Source organism: Eleutherodactylus coqui, chromosome 6 (genome assembly GCF_035609145.1).
Source record: "Eleutherodactylus coqui strain aEleCoq1 chromosome 6, aEleCoq1.hap1, whole genome shotgun sequence".
Classification (NCBI taxonomy): domain Eukaryota; kingdom Metazoa; phylum Chordata; class Amphibia; order Anura; family Eleutherodactylidae; genus Eleutherodactylus; species Eleutherodactylus coqui.
In genome coordinates, this window is record NC_089842.1 from 221,830,700 (window position 1) to 221,856,654 (window position 25,955).

Genomic DNA, 25,955 nt, shown 5'->3' on the forward strand with positions numbered 1-25,955 from the left:
AGCTCACAGAGGGCACTGTATGTTCACAGTCCTGACATGTCATGCTCATGGAGACCTGGTGAGGGTACTGCATGTGACCCAGGATTGTAGGTTACGGTGGTTTGTGCAGCAGGGGTCCTTTAATGGGTTTTATCATAACAGTTTTTTTACACTTTATGCAGCCACGGTTCATCCTGAGGTGTATGGTAGCATTGCACCATCGCTGCATTCACTTGAATGGCAGCCTGGAGATGGTTAGTTTAGAGGTGGTGCGCCTGCGCGGCTAGCACTGCACTCTGCGTAGCGGGTAAAAGCCATTTGTGATACAATCAAGTGAATATTTATAAGTGATGTGATGGAGCCATGAAGACAGATTGTTTGAGGGGCATCTGAAATGGCAGCAGAGATTGTGCTCCATCCCGGGTCATCTCATGAGGCTGCAGGTCTACTCCATGATGTTATTTGTATACACACATCCAATGATGCCAGGACACAAGTACCCAGCAGGACATCACCCATCACACTGCTCCCTGCTGGCTTGTCTTCTTCCCATCCTGGTGCCATCTCTTCCCAGGCAAGTGACGCTCCTGGCACATGATGTAACACATGATCCATCAGACCGGCCACCTTCTTCCATAGCTCCAGTTCCGATGCCCATTGTAGACACTTACCGTAGGGGACAGCTGCCCCCTGTACACGGTGATCCGACACCTTTTTATCACCACCAGCCGGGCCGTCCGCAGTAATGTGTCCTACAGTCGCTCTTCTGTGGGATCAGACCAGACGGATGGCCTTCACCCCCCACATCCAAGAGTCCATCATTCTGTCACCCGTCTGCCCTTGTCCCTTCTTGGAGCACTCTTAGTAGACACTAACAGTTACATAGTGGAGACACCTCACAAGACCAACGGCTGTGGAGATGCTCTGACCGGTCGTCTACATATCATATTATAGTCCTGGTCACTTGGTGCCTCCTATATCTCCCATGTAATGAGTTAATCGGTGTCCTTCAGCTTTCAGTGGATTTAATACTGCAGCTGATGGGTGGCTATGCCTAGGGCGCTCCCCTCCTGCATAGTCATACTCGCTCCAGGAGGTGGCCGGGTTGATAAGATGGATAGGGTGCTATATGGTGCAGCTCTTTATTAGCTGGCCCTTAGATCAGTCTTGCAGACAACCTTGTTTCCTATCTGCAGGAGGCTCGCTGCCTCACCTGTCACTCATGGCAGAGAGTCCCACCTGCAGCCTCCTCCACTGATCCTCCTTCTACAGACACGACAAGAAGGGGGCAGGGACTGAGCATCGTCTTCCACCCTCCGCAGAAGCCACCCAGCTGCACGACACCCTCCATCCTCCCTGTCCCCCTTCGGCAGGCCACTATATTTAGAGCCCTTGTCCAGGCAATGATGCTGGGAGTCCATCGAGAGGAGAGGGTCTGTGGTGTTATTGGCAGGTATGTTCCACCATCTGCATTTCTTGTCTGGTTATCAGCCTCACACGGTACAGACTTCCGTGCTTCTTCATGGAGCACATGTGAACAGGCGTCAGTAAGATCATCTTCAGCAGGTGGGACGCACGTATTGACCATGACCGCTCACCCAGAGGCGGACAGCACAGGGAAAATTCCCCGACTATTGACATCTGCTCCCTTATGATGACTGCACCGACCTGCGCCACCATCCTCCATTGTTATGTAACGTTACGTGTACATGATGCATGTGCGTCCAAGCTACCTGCAGTGCAAAAGCGTCTCCAACTGCGAGGTCACATGACATCAAGTGCATGAAGGATTCTGGTAAGAGCGGCAATGGTTAAATGTGAGACGAGGAGTTTACAGGTCTGTATAGAGCACATCTGACAGGAGTTTCCATGGCAACAGCGGAAGCAGGGCGGCCTGGGAAGAGGGATGATATATAGATTGGAGATTTCGGCTGATGCTAATTTTAGTAAAAGTCATGGGGACTGGAAACGACTCCTTAATTAACTCTTTCTGTGCTTTATTCACTGGCTTGGATAGGGGGCACTTGTGTAGATGGAGCATCAGCTCCGAGCCTTCATCGGACCATATGGCGGTGGGACCCAAGGCAACACAAGAGCATCTGTGACTTCACTGACCGGTGGGTGAGCAGATGTCAGACAAAAGTGGAGACTGCTGGATCTTCAGCGGCACCCCCATCTACTCATTCTGACTCCATGACATGCCATAGTGCATCACTGAGAGGGGGTGCAGAGGTAGCGGTCACATCTGGGCCCCAGAAACTGAAGGTCCCTCCTACCGCAGCAGTATTGCACGTCGCACATGGTATGCAGGAGCCCAGCAGTTCCATCACCAAACTATAAGGCTTCATTTATAGTACTGGCTTTCTCATATAAGGGAGGAGAACTTATGGACCCCCCAAGGCTCCAGGGACTGGGAGCGACCATATCTTCAGCATCCGCTATAGTTACGCCCTTCTGGTTGTTTGTACGGTCATGGGCGATGTTTTAGAAGGTTTGTCTAGATGGCCCGCAGTAATGTCCACACTGTTGGTCCTTACCATTGAGTAATCAGTTGGAGTCCCTTTAGCAATCCTTAGGCCCCAAGCTACGCCCTGTAACACCCTCATCTACCGCTACAGGTCACATTTGCCTTCCTATGCACTGGTCATGTGGTAACCTGCTTCTCTTCTTTGTCCAGGCTCTAACCCTAGCTGGTCCTGATCACAATGGCCAAAGACAACAATGCCTTCACATCCATCCCTGGATCAACAATCACCAACAGCAAACCGTCCTTCTCGCACCCTTCTAAACTCGCAGAAAAGTTAGAAAAAGCAGACCGGAAGCTACGCCGCCGCCAGCGCTATGTGGAGAAGGACGGCAGGTGTAATGTGCAGCATGGAAATGTTCGGGAGACCTATCGTTACCTGACAGACATCTTCACAACCCTAGTTGACTTAAAATGGCGAGTTAGCCTGCTGGTCTTCATCCTTGCCTACGCCATCACGTGGCTTTTCTTTGGGGTGATTTGGTGGTTCATTGCTTATTGCCGCGGGGATTTGGAGCATTTAGAGGATTCAGAATGGACGCCTTGCATCAAGAACCTAAACGGCTTTGTTTCTGCTTTTCTCTTCTCTATAGAGACGGAGACAACTATTGGGTATGGACACAGGGTGATCACGGACAAGTGTCCGGAGGGGATCATCCTGCTCCTTCTTCAGGCAATTCTTGGCTCCATGGTAAATGCCTTCATGGTGGGCTGCATGTTTGTAAAAATCTCCCAACCTAACAAGAGAGCAGAGACTTTGGTCTTCTCCTCGCATGCGGTCATCTCTCTGCGGGATGATAAATTGTGCCTCATGTTTAGAGTGGGAGACCTTCGTCAGTCGCACATCGTGGAGGCCTCAATACGAGCCAAACTCATCAAATCCAAGCAAACGCAGGAAGGGGAGTTCATCCCCCTCAACCAGACAGACATCAATGTTGGCTTTGAGACGGGAGATGACCGCCTCTTCCTGGTCTCCCCCCTCATTATTAGCCATGAGATAAACGAGCACAGCCCATTCTGGGAAGTGTCCAAGAGGCAGCTGGAGAAGGACGAGTTTGAGATTGTTGTGATCCTGGAAGGAATGGTGGAAGCCACAGGTACGTGGAGACAAGGGCCATGAGCCCATGGTCTAACATTATGAGACCCTAGCCACTCATTCCCCAATCTTTCATCTTCTGGCTTGGCTTTCTCAGTCCTTGGTTCATTAGCTGGAAGGTCCTGGTGAGAACCAGCATAGTGCCCCCTATAGGCCTGTGCATCTACTGTGCATGATGGAAACAGTCATCGGAATTGTCGCTCACACAGAACATGTACATCCCAGATTAGGATCAATATGCCAAGAGGTACATGTTTATTATGGGACTGATGAACCCCCGATGCCATTTCAATAATATGTAGATATCCACATAGAGGCATCCCCCTCCTTCATTGGGATAATTGGCAGGAAATAGTGATATGTAGGTCTGTGGCCTCTAGAAGTGGTCAGGCTTCTATAGTGGGATCTATGTGTTCCAGCACCAGGTAGTTGTTGGTCACTGTGTTTCTTTGGTGGACAGACCTTATGTGGGGGCTCTGAGCTTCTTATGCTTTACCCAAGAATTTTCACTATAACCAGAAAGGATGATGTGTGCATTTATGGGGTCACATTGTAGAGAGGATATAGGGGCACATGACCCAAACATCCTCTACCTAGGCTATCTAGAGCAGGGGTCCCTAACTCCAGTCCTCAGGGACCACCAACAGGTCATGTTTTCAGGATATCCTATAGTAGGAACACTTGTGGCAATGTCTGAGGACTGACAATAATTACATCACCTGTGCAATGCTAAGGAAATCCTGAAAACATGACCTGTTGGCGATCCCTGAGGACTGGAGTTGGGGAACACTGATCTAGGGGGCTTCAACCATATACATGACCTGGGATACTTAGGGGGATTCATCATACACTGTGCACATAACCTAGGGTGCCTCTACCATGTACCGTGGTCATGACCTGGGGTAGCTAGGGAGCCTCTACCATATACATGACCTAGAGTGCTTAGGGGGTATCCACCATACACTGTGTACATGAATTATGGTATTTAGAGGGCCTCTACCTTATACATGACCTCCATATCACTCTGTCCACTCCACCCCCCTCTGTCCCACCTCCATACACCTATGTCCCCCTCTTCTACCCTCCAGATCCCTCTGCCCTCCCCATTCAGATCTCTGTCCATCCTCCAGACCCCTCTGTTTCCTCTTCATGCTTCTATGTCCCCCTTCCAGGCCCCTATGTCCTCTTTCAGATCCCTCTTTCTCCCTGCAGACCCCTCTCTTCCCCTCATCTACCTTCCAGACTTCTGTCACCCCCTCTAAATCCCTCTTTACCACTTCCAAACCTCTCTGTCAGTTCTCTAGACCTCTCTGTGTCCCATCAAGATTCCCTTGTCCCCTCATTCCCCTTCTGTCTCCCCTTCATGGTTCTCAACTCCCCTTTCAAACCCTTCTATCCCTCTCTAAATGCCTTTGTCCCCCTTTCAGACCCCTCTATTTATCCTTCACACTTCTCTGTCCCCCTTCCAGCCTCCTCTATCTAACCTCCAGACCCCTCTGTCCCCCCTCCAGACCCTTCTGGCCATCCTTCAGTGCCCTTTGTGATCCATGTCTCCCCTCTGTATCCCTCCAGATTCCTCTCTGTTCCTTTCTAGCAGCAGCTGAAATCCAGCATGTCCAATCCTTTCCCTGACATCTGCCATCAGAAGGCAGCCGAACCCTATGGACATTATGTAATGTATATGACCAAGCATAAAGGAAAGGATCAGAGTTAAGACACAAGTGGCATGCTAAATCTTAATATACACAGGCCCCAGACGATTAATATTCTGCTCTGTAGGGGTATTAATAGGCTCAGGGCTAAAAGGGGGCTCCTAGGGGTACACCAGTACGGGAAATAAAAGAGAGGTCTTCTTATGAGGCAGCATACATGAGGAGCTCTGTAGCTGACATATGTATATAGGGGAGGTATTGTGATATTAGATCTAAGATAATGGAGTGGACAGGTTGCATATAGGAGATTACATCAGTTATTAGGATATTAGGTCACAGATGTGTGGAGGGGTCAAGTTGTATATAGATTAGATGTGGGAGATATCAGGGTATTAGGTCAGAGATGCATGGGGAACAGGTTGTCTATAGATTACAGGTGGAGGGTATCAGGATATTAGGTCAGAAATGTATGGGGGGCACAGGTTGTATATAGATTATAGGTTGGACGTATCAAGATATAAAGTCAGAGATTATAGAATAGTAGATTTGGAAGGGACCTCCAGGGTCATCGGGTCCAACCCCCTGCTCAGTGCAGGATTCACTAAATCATCCCAGACAGATATTTGTCCAGCCTTTGTTTTAACACTTCCATTGAAGGAGAACTTACCACCTCCCGTGGTAACCTGTTCCACTCATTGATCACCCTCACTGTCTAATATCTAATCTGTGTCTCTTCCCTTTCAGTATCATCCCATTGCTTCTAGTCTTTTCTTGTGCAAATGATAATAGGGCTGATCCCTCTGCACTGTGACAGCCCTTCAGATATTTGTAGACAGCTATTAAGTCTCCTCTTAGCCTTCTTTTTTGCAAGATAAACATTCCCAGATCCTTTAACCGTTCCTCATAAAACATGATTTGCAGACCGCTCACCATCTTGATAACTCTTCCCTGAACTTGCTCCAGTTTGTCTGCCTTTTTTAAAGTCGGGTGATCAAAACTGGACACAGTGTTGTATGAAGGGGACAGGTTGTATATAGATTACATGCAGGAGGTATCAGGATAATATGTCAGACATGTATGGGAGGGACAGATTGTACATAGATTACATGTGGGGGGTATGGGCAGGAGAAATGGATGCCACCAATATACACTAAATGGGGTACTGCTAGGAAAAAGTGATATGGAAAAAGAACTGGGGGTACTAGGGGACTGTAGACTTAACTGGAGCAATCAATGCCAGTCAGCTGCTGCAAAAGCAAATAAAGTTTTGAGGTGCATTAAAAGAGGTATAGGGGCAAAGATCGAGAACATTATTCTTCCACTATATAAGGCATTTGTCAGGCCTCACATGGAATACTATGTACAGTTCTGGACACCGGTGCTCAGGAAAGATGTTGCAGCGCTTGACAGGGTTCAAAGAAGAGCGACTAAATTAATAAATGGAATTGGAGTATTGGAATATCCAGAGAGGCTATCAAAATTGGGATTATTCACAGTGGAAAAAAGATGGTTAAGGGGCGATCAAATAACTATGTATAAATACATTAAGGGACAATACAAGGGACAATCTCTCCCATGATCTGTTTATACCCAGGACTGCGACGGTAACAAGAGGGCACCCTCTACGTCTAGAAGAAAGCAGGTTTCATCAACACAGAAGGAGGTTCTTTACTGTAAGAGCAGTGAGACTGTGGAACTCTCTGCCTGAGGACGTGGTGATGGCAAAATCGGTAGAGGAGTTTAAGAAAGGACTAGATGTCTTTCTAGAGCGCTATGATATTACAGGATATAGACATTAGGTGACCAGCAGGGTTGTTGCTCCGGGTCGTGGGGTCACGTAGGAAGTCTAATCTTGATCTCAAACATTGATTCTGACTGCCATTATGGGGTCTGGAAGGATTTTTTTTCCTCCAAATTAGTTGAATTGGCATCTGCCTCATTGGGGGGGGGGGGGGTCGCCTTCCTCTGGATCAACAAGGGGATGGGGGGGTACAAACAGGCTGAACTAGATGGACATTGTCTTCATTCAGCCTAACATACTAGGTCCAGATGGAATACACCCATGGGTTCTAAGGGAACTAAGTGATGTGATAGCTAGGCCACTATTTCTGATATTTATGGATACTATCAAGACCGAGGTTGTACCACTGGATTAGCACATCGCCAATGTAGTTCCAATATACAAAAAGGGGTCCAAAAGAGAGCCTGGTAACTACAGGCCGGTAAGTCTCACTTCAGTAACTGGAAAAATATTTGAGGGGTTTCTGAAAGACACCATCGTAGAATACCTCAAGGAGAACAACGGAATAACTCCTCACCAGCATGGGTTCATGAAGGGTCGATCATGTTAGACCAATTTGATCAGCTTCTACAATGAAGTAAGTTCTAGACTGGACCTGGGAGAGTCTATTGATCTTGTATATCTGGACTTCTCTAAAGCATTTGACACAGTGCCGCATAATAGTCTGATATATAAAATGAGACAGCTCGGATTGGGTGAGAATGTGTGTATCTGGGTAAAGAGTTGGCTCAGGAAAAGAAAGCAGAGCGTGGTAATAAACGGTTTGTACTCTGATTGGGCCACCATCGCTAGTGGGGGGTCACAGGGTTCAGTATTAGGCCCCATTCTGTTCAATATATTTATCAATGACCTGATAGAGGGGCTGCACAGCAAAATATCAATATTTGCAAATGACACGAAATTATACAAGATAATCAATGCAAAGGAGGGCAATGTATGGCTGCAACTAGACCTAGATAAGCTGGGGGCTTGGGCAGAAAAATGGCAAATGAAGTTCAATATTGATAAATGTAAGGTTATGCACATGGGCAGGAGAAATGGATGTCACCAATATACACTAAATGGGGCACTGCTAGGGAAAAGTGAGATGGAAAAAGACCTGGGGGTACTAGTGGACTGTAGACTAAACTGGAGCAACCAATGCCAGTCAGCTGCTGCAAAAGCTAATAAAGTCTTGGGGTGCGTTAAAAGAGGTATAGGGGTGAGGGATGAGAATGTTATTCTACCACTATATAAGGCACTTGTCAGGCCCCACATGGAATACTGCGTACAGTTCTGGTCACCGGTGCTCAGGAAAGATGTTACAGTGCTTGAGGGGGTTTAAAGAAGGGCAACTAAACTAATACATGAGAGGACTGGAATACCCAGAGAGGCTGTCCAAATTGGGATTGTTTACCCTGGAAAAAGGACGGCTAAGGGGTGATCAAATTACTATGTATAAATACATGAGGGGACGATACAAGGATCTCTCCCATGGTCTGTTTATACCCAGGACTGCGACGGTAACAAGAGGGTATCCACTACATCTAGAAGATAGCAGGTTTCACTGCCAACACGGAAAAGGGTTCTTTACTGTAAGAGCAGTGAGACTGTGGAACTCTCTGCCTGAGGACGTGGTGATGGCAAAATTCATACAGTTTAAGAGGAGACTTGATGTCTTTCTACAGTGGAAGTATATTACAGGATATAAATTTTAGGTGATCAGTGGGTTGTTGATCTGGGTATACAGGCAGGTAGGAACTATTAGAGGTTGATCCAGGGAATAGTCTGACTGCCATTAGGGAGTCGGGAAGGAATCTTTCCCCCAAAAGGGCTAAATGGCTTCTGTCTCTTGTTTTTTTTGCCTTCCTCTGGATCAACAAGGAGGTTAAACAGGCTGAACTAGATGGACATTGTCTTCATTCGGCCTTACATAATATCATACTATGTTACTAGTAAAGACAAATAGAGTTGCAGACAGCACCACCTTAACCCAATAAGGGATGAACTGGTAAATTGCAATCGCCACAAGGAAATTGATCCAAATAATTTCCAAAGTAATCCAAGTATGTAGAGAAAAGTATGGCAGCAAACCAGGTGCAGATAAATGATGCAGAGCTTTATTCCTCCTATATATTTCCCCACTATAACAAGAAAAAAAGTATAAATAAGCAAAAATATGACAAACATATCAAAATCAATACCAAATACAGGAAATGCAAAAGTAAAAGTAAGACAGATACGGTGAGAATCAACAGCACTATAGATATTGCACGATATTGCAATCTATATTGAGGCCACGTGGTGTCAAAGTGTCTAAAATATAGATCCAGCGTAGTTCTTTTTTAAGGAGAGTTTTTTCACGATCGCCACCACGTGAGAGAGGGGGCACACAGTCGATCACCCTAAATCATAGTTGACCGACCGTGTGACCACTCTCCACAAAATGGCGCGAAACAGGTAATGACAGGTTCTTGGCACAAATAGAGCTTTTGTGTCTATTAATTCTAGTGCGAATTTCAAGCATTGTTTCTCCTACGTACTGCAGTCCACATGGACAACACGAAAGGTAAATTACGTAAGAAGAAGAACACGTGAAGAAACCTTTAATCGGGAAAGCGGCACCCGTTGATGAATGGTGAAATTTATCACCCTTAAAGGGGTTGTCTCGCGCCGAAACGGGTTTTTTTTTTTTCCATAGGCCCCCCGTTCGGCGCAGGACAACCCCAAAGGATGTGTTAAAAAAAAAAAATGTATTACTTACCCGAATCCCCGCTCTGCGACGTCTTCCTTCTTCCTTCTTCTTCCTTCACCAAGATGGCCGCCGGGATCTTCACCCACGATGCACCGCGGGTCTTCTCCCATGGTGCACCGTGGGCTCTGTGCGGTCCATTGCCGATTCCAGCCTCCTGATTGGCTGGAATCGGCACACGTGACGGGGCGGAGCTACGAGGACCAGCTCTCCGGCACGAGCGGCCCCATTCACCAGGAAGAAGACCGCACAGCGCAAGCGCGTCTAAAAAGGCAAGAAGATATCAGAATTAGACGGATCCATGGAGACGAGGACGCTAGCAACGGAGCAGGTAAGTGAATAACTTCTGTATGGCTCATATTTAATGACGATGTATATTACAAAGTGCATTAATATGGCCATACAGAAGTGCTTAACTCCACTTGCTGCCGCGAGACAACCCCTTTAAGCATATTATTGCAGCAAGAGCACCCTAGGCACAGGAAATTTCCCGAGCGGCGGGGTGCTAATAATGTTTGCTGTAAACCTGATTTCTTTTCATACAATGAGTGTACCAAGATGTCTCGCAAGTTCTTACCCCTTTTGTAGGACATCATGGGGGGATTAGCAAACTCCTCAATGTTATTGCCGGCCATGCGTAGCAATGACCAATGTTTTCTGAGAATAGCAGATAATCATGTACTTACAGGATTGTATACCGATACAAAAGGTATCCGTTTTGGACCTTCCACCCTGGATCTAAGAGACAACAAATCGACACGTTGAAGATTAGTCAGTCTTTGTGTGGCCATAGTGATTACATTGTGAGGATATCCACGTGATAGAAATTTAGTGCACATCTGTGACAAACGAGTATCAAGTTTGTGGTCAATGGTAATTCGTTTAACCCTAATTAACTGGCTCCACGGTAAAGAACTTACCATGGAGCGAGGGTGAAAGCTATTGTACTCTAGTAAACTATTACGGTCCGTTTCTTTAACATAAAGATCGGTTTCCAACCTACCGCCAACATTGGTTACTAAAACGTCCAAAAATGCAATTTCGTTTCTTGAATATTTCAAAGTGAATTGGAGTTCTGGCCAAATGCCATTTAACTCCGAGTGGAATGACATCAAGTCACTCTCATTGCCACGACACACCAAGAATATGTCATCAATATACCGGTGCCAGGAGACCACCATAGGCCAGAACGCAGACGCATTCACAAATTCTTCCTCGAATCTGTTCATGTAAATATTTGCGTAGGTAGGCGCTACGTTCGATCCCATGGCGGTCCCCTGGCACTGCTTGTAGTATTTGCCTGCAAAAAGAAAATAATTTTTTGACAGAATAAGTTCAAGTAATGATAGAACAACATGTTCGCATTCGAGAGATATATCAGACAATGCTAGTTTGTATCTCACTGCCTCTAATCCCTTCTCATGTGTAATTGACGTGTACAGCGATGTCACGTCAAATGACGCCAGAATCACATCGTCTGAAATAGTCATTTTTCTCAGGATCATTAAAAAAATCACTGGTGTCTTTAACATAAGAGGCACCCGAGGTAGCAAACCTACGCAGTACCTTGTCCAAAAAAATAGATGTGTGATTAAATAATGATCCCCTCTCCGAGACGATCGGGTGTCCGGGGGGGTTTACAAGAGATTTGTGGATCTTAGGTAATGTATAAATAGTTGGCACCACTGGTGTGATTACATACAGAAAATCATAAAGGGCTTGGTCTATGTTGCCCTCCATGACGGCGTCAAACAAAATGTTCCGTAAAAGAGTCTGATACTGACTGGTAGGGCTGTTAGACAACTGTTCATATACGTTGAGATCTGCTAGCTGTCGATAAATTTCAGCCTCATACTGGATCGAGTCCATCACCACCACAGCTCCGTCTTTGTCGGCGGGCTTGATGGTGATGGACCCGTCACTTGACAGCGCTCTGAGCACCCAACGCTCCTCACCAGAAAGGTTAGATACAGATTTGTAGGATGCATTACGCCTACGTAATTTATTAATGTCAGCATAAACCAGGGAGATGTATGTCTCAACAATATGGTTAGTGTTCGGTGGTTGAAATTTGCTCTATTGTAAATGCCACACTTACGTAAGGTGAAAGGTACTTATCCAATAGGGTTATAATCACCATTACTGTTAGAAGCGTCCCCATTCGATTGTTGAGAGAAGAAGGATTTAAGGCACAGTCTCCTAAAGAAGCCCCGTAGACTCAAATCAATCTCAAACCAGTCTATTTGAGGGGTTGGACAATAGGACAAACCTTTTGATAGAACTGTGGTTTCGTCCTCCGAGAGTGTCCTGGACGAGATGTTTACCACTAGGTTGGTTGCGTCATCACCTTTTTGTTGCTGGATCGTGTGGTCCTGCTTAGAGACCCTTTTTCTCCATCTTGCGTGTTTTCTTCCACCTCTGCGAACCGATTTGTGGTGGCATTTTTCATTCTCCCACGATTGGTAGGACCCGATCCTAAAAAATGAACTGATCTATTAGAGCCCTGTGAGGATTCATCGGTAGATTCGGAACCGGAGGAAAAACCAAATGTTGACTCCTTAAATTGCTTTCTTCTAGACGCATTTCGACCACGTCTAGGTGTACGCATATTACGTTCACTTTTAGTCATGCGCCAACTATATATGCGACCCTTTTCGTAATCGTCAAGGTCGCGAAACCACTTCGTCCGTTTAACTGACTCAATGTCCTCTTTAAATTTTTGCAGTGATACATCAATCTTTTTGAGCACTGTGGTCCACTGTTTAGTGGATATCTTGGTGTTGATCTGTTCCTCAATGCTCGCAATGTTGTTCAAACATGTAGTAGCTTCAATCTGTAGGTGTTCTATATTCAACAACATTATGTCAAATGAAAATCTGTTGCAGATATTTTCAAACTTCAGGCAAAAGTTGGCATTATCAGGAAGAAGAGTGGGTCTAAGGTGTGACCGCAGTCCACGTGGAATTCTCTTAACCTTAAAATATTCGGATAAGGTAACCATGTGGAGGTTCAAAGAAACGTACCTCTTTTTTTCCATTTCCCACTTCCGTTGTAATACATCACGTGACGGGGTATTCAAGAAAGTCCCGTCAAAGCTTGTCCCAGCAAGGATCCTCACCGTATCAGCTTCTGAGAACCAGGCTTGGGAGGAGACCGGAGCACCTGTATCCGGATTTTCAGATTCCATTCAATTTCTGGGTGCTCGTCCACCAGGATCCACAATCCAGTAAAGACAATTAGAGTTGCAGACAGCACCACCTTAACCCAATAAGGGATGAACTGGTAAATTGCAATCGCCACAAGGAAATTGATCCAAATAATTTCCAAAGTAATCCAAGTATGTAGAGAAAAGTATGGCAGCAAACCAGGTGCAGATAAATGATGCAGAGCTTTATTCCTCCAGAGGAATAAAGCTCTGCATCATTTATCTGCACCTGGTTTGCTACCATCCTTTATTCTACATACTATGTTACTATGTATCAGGATATTAGACCGGAGATATATGGAGGGGGCAGATGATATATAGATTACATGTTGGGGGTATCAGGATATTAGCTCAGAAATGTATGGAGGGGACAGGTTGTCTATAGATTACATTTGGGGATATTGGACCAGAGATGTATGGAGCGGACAGGTTGTAAATCTATATATATATATAAAGGTGAAAGCCCTCACTGACTGACTCACTCACCACTAATTCTCTAACTTCAGCACTGCGGAATAAGTTGGCGCTATACAAATAAAGATTATTATTATTATTGACTTCCCAATGTCGTACAAACATGAAATTTCGCACAACCATTCTTTAGGTTCTAAATAGGAAAAGTAAAGGGGTCACAACTCGATTGTTTAATGCTAAGTGCAAAAGTATTGCCACCCCTGTGTAATATACCAAATCTAATTCTCTAACTTCCTAGGGTCGTACAAACATGAAATTTGGCATGAGCATTCTTTAGGGTCCTAAATAGGAAACGTAAAGGGGTCACAACCCGATTATTCAATGCTAGTTGCAAAAGTAAGTTCACTCCTATGTAATGTAATGTCTCGGTGTCGTACAAGCGTGACATTTGGTGCAAACATTCTTTAGGTCCTTAATGAGGAGAGTAGAAGGGGTGCCACATTATGCAGAGGGACATGGGTACATGCAGCCTGAAGAGAATCTAACACTCCTCTATATGTATACATATTTTATTGCTCGGTTACTCTAAAGTAACCTTGCCTTCCTAAAATTTTCAGTGCAAACAACACGTAAACACCTATATCAAATTGACTCGGGCGAGGCCAGGTATATCAGATAGTAGATTATATTTGGTACTTTTAGGATATTAGGTCAGATATGTATCGGGGGGACAGGTTGTATATAAATTACATATGGTGTGTGTCAGAATATTGGGTCAGAGATTAATGGGGGAAAAAACATGTATATAGATTACATGTGAGAAGTATCAGTATAATAGACCAGAGATATATGGGGGATACATGTTGTATATAGATTACATGTGGAGGTGTCAGGATATTGAGTCAGAGATGTATGGAGGAGACAGGTTGTATATAGATTACATGTTCGGGGTAACAGGATATTAGGTCGGAGATGTACGGAGGGATCAAGTTGTATATAGATTACATGTTGGAGGTATTAGGATATTAGGTAAAATATGTTTCGGGGGATAGGTTGTATATAAATTACATGAGGGGTGTATTAGAATATTGGGTCAGAGATGTATGGGGGAGGCTGGTTGTATATAGATTATATGTGGTGGTATCAGGATCTTAGTTCAGAGACGTATGGAGGGGGATAGGTTATATATAGATTACATGTAGGGGGATCGGTATATTAGGTCAGAGACGTAGGGGGGGACAGGTTGTATGTAGATTACATGTGGCGGTATCTGGATATTGGGGCAGAGATGGATGGAGGGGAGAGGTTGTATATAGATTACATGTGGGGGGTATTAGGATATTAGATCAGAGACGTATAGGTGGGACAGGTTGTATATAGATGATAGGTGGGAGGTATCAGGATATTAGGTCAGACATGAATGGAAGGGATAGGTTGTATACAGATTACATGTGGGGAGGTATTAGGATATTAGGTCAGAGATGTAGAGGGAGGCAGGTTGTATAAAGATTACATGTGTAGGGGGGTGTTGTATGTGGGGGACAGGTTGTATGTAGATTTCATGTGGGAGTTATCAGGATATTAGGTCAGAGATGTATGGGGGGACAAGATGTATATAAATTACATGTGGGGGGTATTAGGATATTAGGTCAGAGACGTATGGGGGTTCAGGTTGTATATAGATTACAGGTATGAGTTGTCAGGATATTAGGTCAAAAACGTATGGGGGGACAGGTTGTAAATAGATTAAATAGATTACATGTGGGGGTATCAGGATATTGGTTTGGACATGCATATGAAGGACAGGTTGTATATAGATTCCATGTAGGGATATTAGGTGAGAGATGTTTGGAGGGACAGGTTGTATATAGATTACAAGTGGGAGTATCAGGATGTTGGTTTGGAGATGTATCAGGATATTAGGTCATGGAGATGTATGGAGGGGTCAAGTTACATGTGGGGGGTATTAGGATATTAGATCAGGGATGTATGGGTGGGACAGGTTGTATATAGATTACATGTGGAGGGTGTCAGGATATTGGGTCAAAGATGTACGGAGGGGTCAAGTTGTATATATATTACATGTGGAAGGGATCGGGATATTAGGTCAGAGACGTATGGGGGACATGTATATAGAGTACATGTGCTGGGTATCAGGATATTAGGTCAGAGATGTATGGAGGGGACAGGTTGTATATAGATTACATATGATGGGTATCAGGTTATTAGGTCAGAGATGTAAGAAGGGGTCAAGTTGTATATATATTACATGTGGGAGGTATTAGGATATTAGGTCAGAGATATATGGAGGGACAGGTTGTATTTAGTCAGATACCAATTGTACAAGTTCTCCCACTTATAAAGATAAGGGAGGCCTGTTATTGACATCATAGGTAGACCTGAACTATGAGAGATAACATGAGAAAACACATCTAGAAAATCACATTGTCTGATTTTTAACAAATGTATTTGCGAATTATGGTGGAAAATAAGTATTTGGTCAATAACAAAAGTTCATCTCAATACTTTGTTATGTATCCTTTATTGGCAATGACAGGGGTCAAATGTTTTCTGTAAGTCCTCACAAGGTTGGCACACACTGTTGCTGGTATGTTGGCCCATTCCTCCATGCAGATCTCCTCAAGAGCAGTGATGTTTTGGGGCTGTCGTCTGGCAACACGGACTTTCAACTCCCTCCAATGGTTTTCTATAGGCTTGAGATCTGGAACTGGCTAGGCCACTCCAGGACCTTGAAATGCTTCATATGAAGCCACTCCTTCGTTACCCTGGTGGTGTGCTTGGGATCATTGTCATGCTGAAAGACCCAGCCACGTTTCATCTTCAGTGCCCTTGCTGATGGAAGGAGGTTTGCACTCAAAATCTCACAATACATGGCCCCATTCATTCTTTCATGTATACTGATCAGTCGCCCTGGTTCCTTTGCAGAGAAACAGCCCCAAAGCATGATGTTGCCACCCCCATGCTTCACAGTAGGTATGGTGCACTTTGGATGCAACTCAGCATTCTTTCTCCTCCAAACACGACGAGTTGTGTTTCTGCCAAACAGTTCTACTTTGGTTTCATCTGACCATATGACATTCTCCCAATACTCTTCTGGATCATCCAAATGCTCTCTAGCAAACCTCAGTCGGCCCTGGACATGTACTGGCTTAAGCAGGGGGCCACGTTTGGCACTGCAGGATCTGAGTCCCTGGCGACGTAGTGTGTTACTGATGGTAGCCTTTGTTACGTTGGTCCCAGCTCTCTGCAGGTCATTCACTAGGTTCCCCCCGTGTGGTTCTGGGATTTTTGCTCACCGTTCTTGTGATCTTTTTGACCCCACTTGAGTGGAGCCCCAGATCAAGGGAGATTATCAGTGGTCTTGTATCTCTTCCATTCTTTAATTATTGCTCCCACAGTTGATTTCTTCCCACCAAGCTGCTTGCCTACTGCAGATTCAGTCTTTGCAGTCTGGTGCAGGGCTACAATTTTGTTTCTGGTGTCCTTCGACAGCTCTTTGGTCTTCACCATAGTGGAGTTTGGAGTGTGACTGCTTGAGGTTGTGGACAGGTGTCTTTTACACTGATAACAAGTTCAAACAGGTGCCATTACTACAGGTAATGAGTGGAGGACAGAGGAGCCTCTTAAAGAAGAAGTTACAGGTCTGTGAGACCCAGAAATCCTGCTTGTTTGTAGGTGATCAAATACTTATTTTCCACCATAATTTGCAAATAAAGTCGTTAAAAATCAGACAATGTGATTTTCTGGATGTGTTTTCTCATGTTGTCTCTGATAGTTGAGGTCCACCTATGATGTCATTTACAGGCCTCTCTCATCTTTTTAAGTGGAAGAACTTGTACAATTGGTATCTGACTAAATACTTTTTTCCCCACTGTATATTGATGACATGTGCTGGATATCAGGATATTAGATCAGAGATGTATGGAGGGGACACGTTGTATATAGATTACATGTGGGGGATATCAGGATATTAGGTCAGAGATGTATGGAGGGGACAGGTTGTATAAAGATTACATGTGATGCGTATCAGGTTATTAGGTCAGAAAATGTTTGTGTAGTGGCTCGGAGTTAATAGGGCCCCTCCATAGTGTAGGAATGCATTTGTCTCGTGCCTATGTATTGTCAGTGTCTTTTATAATGCAAAAATATGATATGTATAGCACTTCTGCAGCACTGAATGATTTAACTGTCTGGTATGCGAGGATGTCTGAGAAATGTATCTTGTTGTTTATCACGTGGTCGTGCTTTATATTTATGAATGCAAGGTGTTTGCAAGGGAGTTTCTTCCTGTCTGGCAATCAGTCAGTCCGAGTCAGTTTGAGCTGCGAGTAAGCCACACAGACACCATCGGTTCTGGGTGGCTAGGAATGGAAGCGAATGAGTGGTAACCCCAGCCTTTCCTGGGACAGCTGTACCCGGGAGATGCCAGTGGTGTTCTAAACCATTGTTGAATGGAGAGCAATTAGAATCACCATTGCAGTGTGGAGTGTCTGCCCAATGTGAGTGCTGACCTGTAGAGAGTCTTAGAGAGAGAAAGGAGATTTGTACCGAGAACAGAGCCCTGCAGATAACTAGGACTGTTGATTGCTCTGTTCACCTGTGATTTCCTCCCTGTTACACCACAAATTTTCCTGCTGGCGTAAGTTGATATTATTTGGACTGTAAATAAGTTTCTGCAAGTAAAGGAGCACTGCCAACCCTTCCCAGCTTTGCTATTGAAATGTTCCCTGTGAGTGTGGACCCTTTATTTCAACATCTGGATTCACCACAGAGTAAAGAACGGTGGCATCACCTGAGACAAGAGACTGTTAAGGTAAACCACATATTGGGTTACCCCTTTGAAAGGCCGTCCCTCAGTTACTTGGACGGGTCCCAAACTGCCCTCAGGGTGGGAGATGGCAGAGTTGCGTGACAAGACCCAAGTTTTACCAATATGTCTCCTAAGCTGAGGGGCCTTAGACACTGCAGTTTCGGACTTTTATGGCATCACGAACATGATGATTTTTTGTGCCTGTCCCGTAAAAACGGAGAAGGAATGCACCTCCCTCATTTTCCGTTCATGGAGAAAAGTAATTGCCTGTGCCTAAGCTAAGAAGAGTCATTTCTGGTTCTAGGCCCTCTGAGATTCTCTAAAGGTCAAGGACAAGATCCCTCTGATCCTCTGAGTTACTTTAAATAGTCGAGGACAAGATCCTTCCAACCCTCTTAGCCTGCAGCAAGTATCGGGACATAGTTGCGGTTCCTCTGAACCTCCAGGAATTCAAGTAAACACATTTGCGGGTCGTCTGAACCTAAAGACCCAACCAGAGTGGCGAAAAACTGAGTCATCTGCAGAAGATGCAGAAAGAAAACCTAAGTTCATCATTCCAGTCTCAGTTATATGTGGCAAGGATGTGCTACAAATTAAAAAGCGACTGTGTTGTGTTTTTAGACCGTGTGGAATTGCCCGCATTTCATGGTGAGCAACCAACTAATAATGTAGACTTAGACTGTGTGCTGGCGCAAGATGGTGCCCAGCCTTCATGTTCTGCTTCACCTAAACCCAGGCACACTATCGTTTCCCACCTCTCTGTTTCCCCGCCAAGGCTGTGAGAAAAGTAGGGGGAATCAACCCCACTGCAAAGTCTGGATCCAATCCAGTTCCAGCAAACTGAGGATAGCCCAGGAGAGGAGTTATCCATCTTGGTGAGTGCACCTCTGGACTTGTCTACACAGACTCACCAGGACACCGGAGGAGAGGACATGTCTTCATACACCACCCTGCGTTTTGTGCCATCCAGGTATCCTCCATCTAAACCCCGATTTTATTGGGGGGACGAGCCTGAGTTGCAGGGGCTTGTTACAAGTTCTTCCACCACATCCTCACCGCCCAGGAAGAACGCTCTGGGACCGCGGCCCAAAGACTTGGTGCCCACCAGAAAAAGGTCACCTCCCATCTCCATCTCGTTGTAGGAGAAACTGCTGCTGGAGCTACCAGAGGAGACCCCTTAGGATGGATGCCACAAGCCGTACCAGCCGTGGATCGTTATCCATGACTACAATCTTGAAGCGAGAGCGGCCATCCCTCCAACATTGCATCCTTTTATCCGGGACTTTGGAGATCTGGGTGTGCAGCTCTACTTCTCGGACGCTAGCCGGAGAGAGCCCTCTGGAAGCCTACGTTGGCCTCTCACCAGCCTTCCAAGTTTGCCTCTTTGCACAGAGCCTCAGGAGACTGTTCAAGACTTTCCTGTTTCACGGCGGCAGTTGGACTCTAGCTGCTCTGAGCCATTTTGTCAAAATCTGGAGTCAGAGGACATGGAGGTAAGAGTACAAGACCCAGATAGTCCGTCCCACTCTGCTTCTATTGGAGTGAGTTCATGGAGGAGTATGCCTACTCCTACGGGCTACAGCACGGACTCTGAGGTAGAAGAGCCAATGGGACCACCAGTGCTTTGCAAAATTACTTGATGCTGAGAAGGACTTTCATGTCTTTGGACTCTTTTTGAGAGACTCTTGTTTTGTCCCTAGTAAGCTCAAAAAGCAAAGAGCTCTAAAGTTTTTCCCCTTTGCACAGATGTGTATGTGCAACTGTTTTATGATGCTTAGGACTCCTACCCATTTGTGTTTTTTTAACACTGTGATATCGCTGCATTTTTTACCACGATTGTCAATGGGACTTTTTAATGTTAAAAACGCATCGCACAAAAATCACAAAGCACAAACTTGCGATGCATTTTTAACATTAGAAAGTCCCATTGACAATCGCATTTTAAAAATGCAGCGATATCGCAGTGTTAAAAAAATGCAAGTTATTAGGAGCCCTTAAAGTTGAAAGTGCATGGCTCGTTTGCCTAATATTTAGCAGTAACATTTATTTGTTTAAGAAAGGTGCAGAAGGGTAAAGAAAGCGTAGAGAGTAAAGTTATCTGCATTTCGAAGAATGCCTGTGTCTGAGCGTATTGTATGGAAATGTGTTCAGGAGTTTCTTATCTGCATGTTCCTACCTAATACACTTAAAGGGGTTGTCCCGCGAAAGCAAGTGGGGGTATACACTTCTGTATGGCCATATTAATGCACTTTGTAATGTACATTGTGCATTAATTATGAGCCATACAGAAGTTATTTACTTACCTGTTCCGTTGCTGGTGTCCCCGTCTCCATGGTGCCGTCTAATCTTCAGCGTCTAATCGCCCGATTAGACGCGCTTGCGCAGTCCTGTCTTCTGTCTTCTGAATGGGGCCGCTCGTGCCAGAGAGCGGCTCCCCGTAGCTCCGCCCCGTCACGTGTGCCGATTCCAGCCAATCAGGAGGCTGGAATCGGCAATGGACCGCACAGAAGACCTGCGGTCCACCGAGGGTGAAGATCTCGGCGGCCATGCCATCTTCACAAGGTAAGTGAGAAGTCACCGGAGCGCGGGGATTCGGGTAAGTACTACCCGGTTTTTTTTTTTATCCCTGCATCGGGTTTGTCTCGCGCCGAACGGGGGGGGCTATTGAAAAAAAAAAAAAACCGTTTCGGCGCGGGACAACCCCTTTAAAGGTCCATTTAGACAGACAAATGTTGGGTAAATGATGTCCGATACTCCTCCCTGTGTGTCATCGCTCCTGTGCTGTTGCTCGGGAGCTAGTAGCACTGGCTCGCTCACAGTGCGGCCAGCAGGAGGGCAGGGAGGCTGCAAGAGATTTCTCTCCTTGCTTCCCCTGCCCCTTTCCATTGACTTAACATAGCAGCCATTCAGTACATTCAGAATCCCCTTCTATGTTGGTGATGAAACCTGCTTTCTTCTAGACGTAGCGGATGCCCTCTTGTTACCATAGCAGTCCTGGGTATAAACAGATCCTGGGAGAGATCTTTGTATTGTCCCCTAATGTATTTATACATAGTGTGAGGTACTGAGGGGTGTAGTGGTGGACGGTCGCTATGTCGCCCCTAGGTTCCGGTACTATGCATAAGGGGACTGGAGGAAGGTCATGTCCCGCTCTCGGAGACGTAAGAAACCAGGAGCGTAATGTGGTCTCCAGCAAGCAGTTGCTGGAGATCTGTTCTTTAAAAATATCTGGCCTGCTTTTTTGGAATGGATGGCAGGTTGATAGTGGGGCCATCCATTCCACCTCCTCCACTCCAGGGTGTGGTCGAGCTCAATCAGCCCAGTGCTGAGTCTGAGCCAGATCAAGTGTGCACATAAATAGCAGGTGCACGGACAGAGGGAAGCTAAGATGGCTGCTGGACCCTGGCAGGCTGTGTGACCCGCTGGAGAGAGAAGCCCTGCTGTGCGCTGCACCTGCTAAGTACGACCTGATCAGGCCGGGATGGCCTGATAGCTGGATTTTGGACTATTATTTGTTTGCCTGAAGCTAAGGTTGGACTTTTATGTTGCTGTTATAAAAATAAACGCAGGTCACGCCTGCTTTTGGACTGAATATCGTGAAACCCGCACGCTACCAAGCTATCTTCCCACAATAGTTATTTGATCGCCCCTTAGCCGACTTTTTTCCAGGGTGAATAATCCCAATTTGGATAGCCTCTCTGGGTATTCCAGTCCTACCATTCCGTTTATTAATTTAGTTGTCCTTCTTTGTATCCCCTCAAGCACTGCAACATCTTTCCTGAGCACCGGTGACCAGAACTGTACACCGTATTGCATGTGAGGCCTGACAAGTGCTTTATATAGTGGGAGGATAATGTTCTCGTCCCTCGCCCCTATACCTCTTTTAATGTACCCCAGGGCTTTTGCAGCAGCTGACTGGCATTGGTTACTCCAGTTTAGTCTACAATCCACTAGTACCCCCAGGTCTTTTTCCATATCCCTTTTCCTTAGCAGTACCCCATTTAGTGTATATTGGTGACATCCGTTTCTCCTGCCCATGTGCAGAACCTTACATTTATCAATATTGAACTTCATTTGCCATTTTCCTGCCCAAGCCCCCAGCTTATCCAGGTCCGTTTGTAGCCGTACATTGTCCTCCGTTGTATTGATTATCTTGTATAATTTTGTGTCATCTGCAAATATTGATATTTTACTGTGCAGCCCCTCTATCAGGTCCTTCGTAAATATATTGAACAGAATGGGGCCTAATACTGAGCCCTGTGGCCCCCAACAAGCAGCAGTGGGCCAATCAGAGTACGAACCATTTATTACCACCCTCTGCTTTCTATCATTGAGCCAAGTTACATGTAGGGGTATCAGGATATTAGGTTAGAGATGTATGAAGGGGATTGGTTGTGTACGGCTTTGGAGACCATTGTTATCAGATATGTCAAGATCAGGTCTGGAAAGAGGAGGACAGAGTTAAATTTTTAGGCTTTGACAGGTAGGATTTTACAAAGGATGATTACGTCCCAAATAATAGCTAGAAATCGTAAATTCATGTGTTGGTCTCTTGCTGGTGGCTGGATGGTGGGCACTGTCTTGGGTTCTTGCTGATGTGTACATGGTTGCTGTAGTGTTGAGTTCTTGCTGGTGTGTTAATGCTTTGTGCAGTTTTGATTGTGCAGGTGTGTATTGATTGGAGAAGTGTTGAGGTAATACTGATTTGTGGATGATTTTATGCATTGTGGGTTAATGCTGGTCAGTAGAAAGGTTAGGGCTGTGCTGTGCTCTTCCTGGGTTGTGGAGGAGCTGGAGGCAGTGTTGGGAGTTTGCTGGTGTGTGTATACACAGGGGGCAGTGTTAGACCTTTGCTAGTCTGAGGATGGATTGGGTTATTGTTAGGCTCTTGCTGGTTTCTGAGCAGATTAGGACAATTCTGGGTTCTTGCTGGTCCGTGGATGGTAGACGCAGTGTTGGGTTCTTGCTTGTGCGTGGATGGTAGATGCAGTGGTGGGTTCTTGCTGGCGCGTGGATGGTAGACGCAGTGTTGGGTTCTTGCTGGTGCATTGATAGTAGATGCAGTGCTGGGTTCTTGCTAGTGTCTGGATGGTAGACGCAGTGTTGGGTTCTTGCTGATGCGTGTATAGTAGATGCAGTGTTGGGTTCTTGCTGGTGCGTGTATGGCAGACGCAGTTTTGGGTTCTGGGTGGTGCGTGGATGGTAGACGCAGTGTTGGGTTTCGGGTGGTGCATGGATGGTAGACGCAGTGTTGGGTTCTGGCTGGTGCGCGGATGGTAGACGCAGTGTTAGGTTCTTGCTGGTGCGTGGATGGTAGACGCAGTGCTAGGTTCTTGCTGGTGCGTGGATGGTAGACGCAGTGCTAGGTTCTTGCTGGTGCGTGGATGGTAGACGCAGTGCTAGGTTCTTGCTGGTGCGTGGATGGTAGACGCAGTGTTAGGTTCTTGCTGGTGGGTGTATGGTAGACGCAGTGTTAGGTTCTTGCTGGTGGGTGTATGGTAGACGCAGTGTTAGGTTCTTGCTGGAGCGTGGATGGTAGACGCAGTGTTAGGTTCTTGCTGGTGGGTGTATGGTAGACGCAGTGTTAGGTTCTTGCTGGTGGGTGTATGGTAGACGCAGTGTTAGGTTCTTTCTGGTGGGTGTATGGTAGACGCAGTGTTAGGTTCTTGCTGGTGGGTGTATGGTAGACGCAGTGTTGCAATCTTGCCGATGTATTGATGGCAGGCACAGTGTTCTTGTTGGTGTGTGTATGGCTGGTCAGGGTTGGGGCTGTCTGGTGCTCTTGCTGATTTTTGGAAGGGTTGGAGACAGCGTTGAGATTTTGCTAGTCTGTATACACTGGGGCAGTGTTGAGTTCTTGCTGGTGTCTGGATGGGCTGGGACAATCCTGGGCTCTTGCTAGATGGGTTGGCAAAGTATTAGGCTCTTGTTGAGTTATGATTGGGATAAGGATAGTGTTGGGATCTTGCAGGCCTGCAATTGGTTTGTGTAGTGTTGTATTCTTGCTGGAGTGTGGATGGCTGGCGCAGTGTTGGGTATTTGCTGGGTGGTGGATAGTGGATGCAATGTTGCGTTTCTGCTGGGCTGTGATTGATTGGCTTAGTATTAGGCTCTTGCTGGTGTGTGAATGGTTGGTGCGTTGTTGGATTCTTGCTAGTTTGTGCATGGTGGGCACAGCGTTGAGGTCTTGCTGGTGTGTGGATGGTTGGTGGAATTTTAGACTCTTGCTGGTGTGTGAATGGTTTGTGCAGTATTCCATTCTTCCTGGTGTGTGGATGGCTGGCGCAGTGTTGGATTCTTGCTGGGTGGTGAATAGTGGACACAGTGTTGGTTCTTGCTGGGCTGTGGATGGTTCTCACAGTGTTGGGTTCTTGCTGGACTGTGGATGACGGGCGCAGTATTGGGCTCTTCCTGGTGGGTGGATGGTGGGCGCAGTCTTGGGCTCTTTCTGGTTTGTGGTTTGTGGATGTTTGGCACAATAAATGCTTTTCTTGTTGCAGGAATGACATGCCAAGCAAGAAGCTCTTACCTGGTAGACGAGGTACTGTGGGGTCATCGCTTTATGTCTGTGCTTTCTCTGGAGGATGGCTTCTATGAGGTGGACTACAACACATTTCACCAGACCTTTGAGGTATCTACTCCTTCATGCAGCGCCCGGGAACTTGCTGAGAATGCTGCCAGAATGGATGCCCATCTGTACTGGTCCATCCCCAGCCAGCTGGATGAGAAGGTGGAAGAAGGCACAGAGAAAGATGGCATGGACAAGCAGAGGAATGGCAGCGTGAGCAGTCCTGAGAGTGAGCAAGTGGTAGTGGAGTGAGATCACAGCCATCCACACATCACAAGAGATCTCCTGCCCTGGTTTATGAACTGAAACTTAAAACCCAGTGTCCAAATATACAATGCATTCAGAAAGTCCTCAGACCCTCTCCGTTTGTTACATTTTGTTATGTTGTGGCCTTGTGTCCCCATCATTCTGTACTCAGTACCCCATAATGACAAAGTGACAACCGAATGGGAAAAATCTTTGTACATTTTTAAAAAGTGAAAAACTCATATTTTGCAGTTACGTAAGTATTTGCACCCTGTACTCGGTACTTAGGTGAAGCCCCTTTGGCAGCGATACAAACCTCCATTTGTTTTTGGGGTGATGCCACAAGTTTTGCTCACCTGGATTTGGGGATTTTCTGTTAGGTTGGATGGGGTCTGTCTGTGGACAGCCATTGTCAGGTCTTTCCAGAGATGTCCCATTAGGTTCAGGGCTCTGGCCGGGCCACTCAAATACATTCACAGAGTTGTCCCCACTCCTATGCTGTCTTGGCTGTGGTCTTGTTGGTCATTGTATTGTTGGCAGGTGACCCTTATCCCCAGTCTGCAGAACTTTGGACTCTGGATCAGGTTTCATTATCTCTGTACTTTACTTCATTCAGCTTTCCATACACCCTCACCGATCTCCCCTCGCCCAGCATGATGCTACACCACCAGGCTTCACTGTAGGGATGGTATTGGGCGGGTGATGAGTGGCGCCTGGTTTCCATCCACCCTGACCAGTCTCCCCTCCCCCAGCATGATGCTGTTACAACCAGGCTTCACTGTAAGAATGGTATTGGGTAGGTGATGAGCGGCGCCTGGTTTCCATCCACCCTGACCAGTCTTTCCTCCCCCAGCATGATTCTCCACCACCAGACTTCACTGTAGGGATGGTATTGGGCAGGTGGTGAG

General features: G+C 46.1%; 1 protein-coding gene across 1 annotated transcript; it reads left to right on the plus strand.

The window, feature by feature from the left end:
* Positions 1–1,343: 1,343 nt before the first annotated feature.
* KCNJ9 (potassium inwardly rectifying channel subfamily J member 9) lies at positions 1,344–25,219 on the plus strand. Its single transcript, XM_066608890.1, has 3 exons — positions 1,344–1,432; positions 2,657–3,600; positions 24,734–25,219. Exons 2-3 carry the CDS (start codon positions 2,685–2,687, stop codon positions 25,051–25,053), a joined length of 1,236 nt encoding a protein of 411 aa, XP_066464987.1. The 5' UTR covers positions 1,344–1,432; positions 2,657–2,684; the 3' UTR covers positions 25,054–25,219.
* The last annotated feature ends 736 nt before the right edge of the window (positions 25,220–25,955 follow it).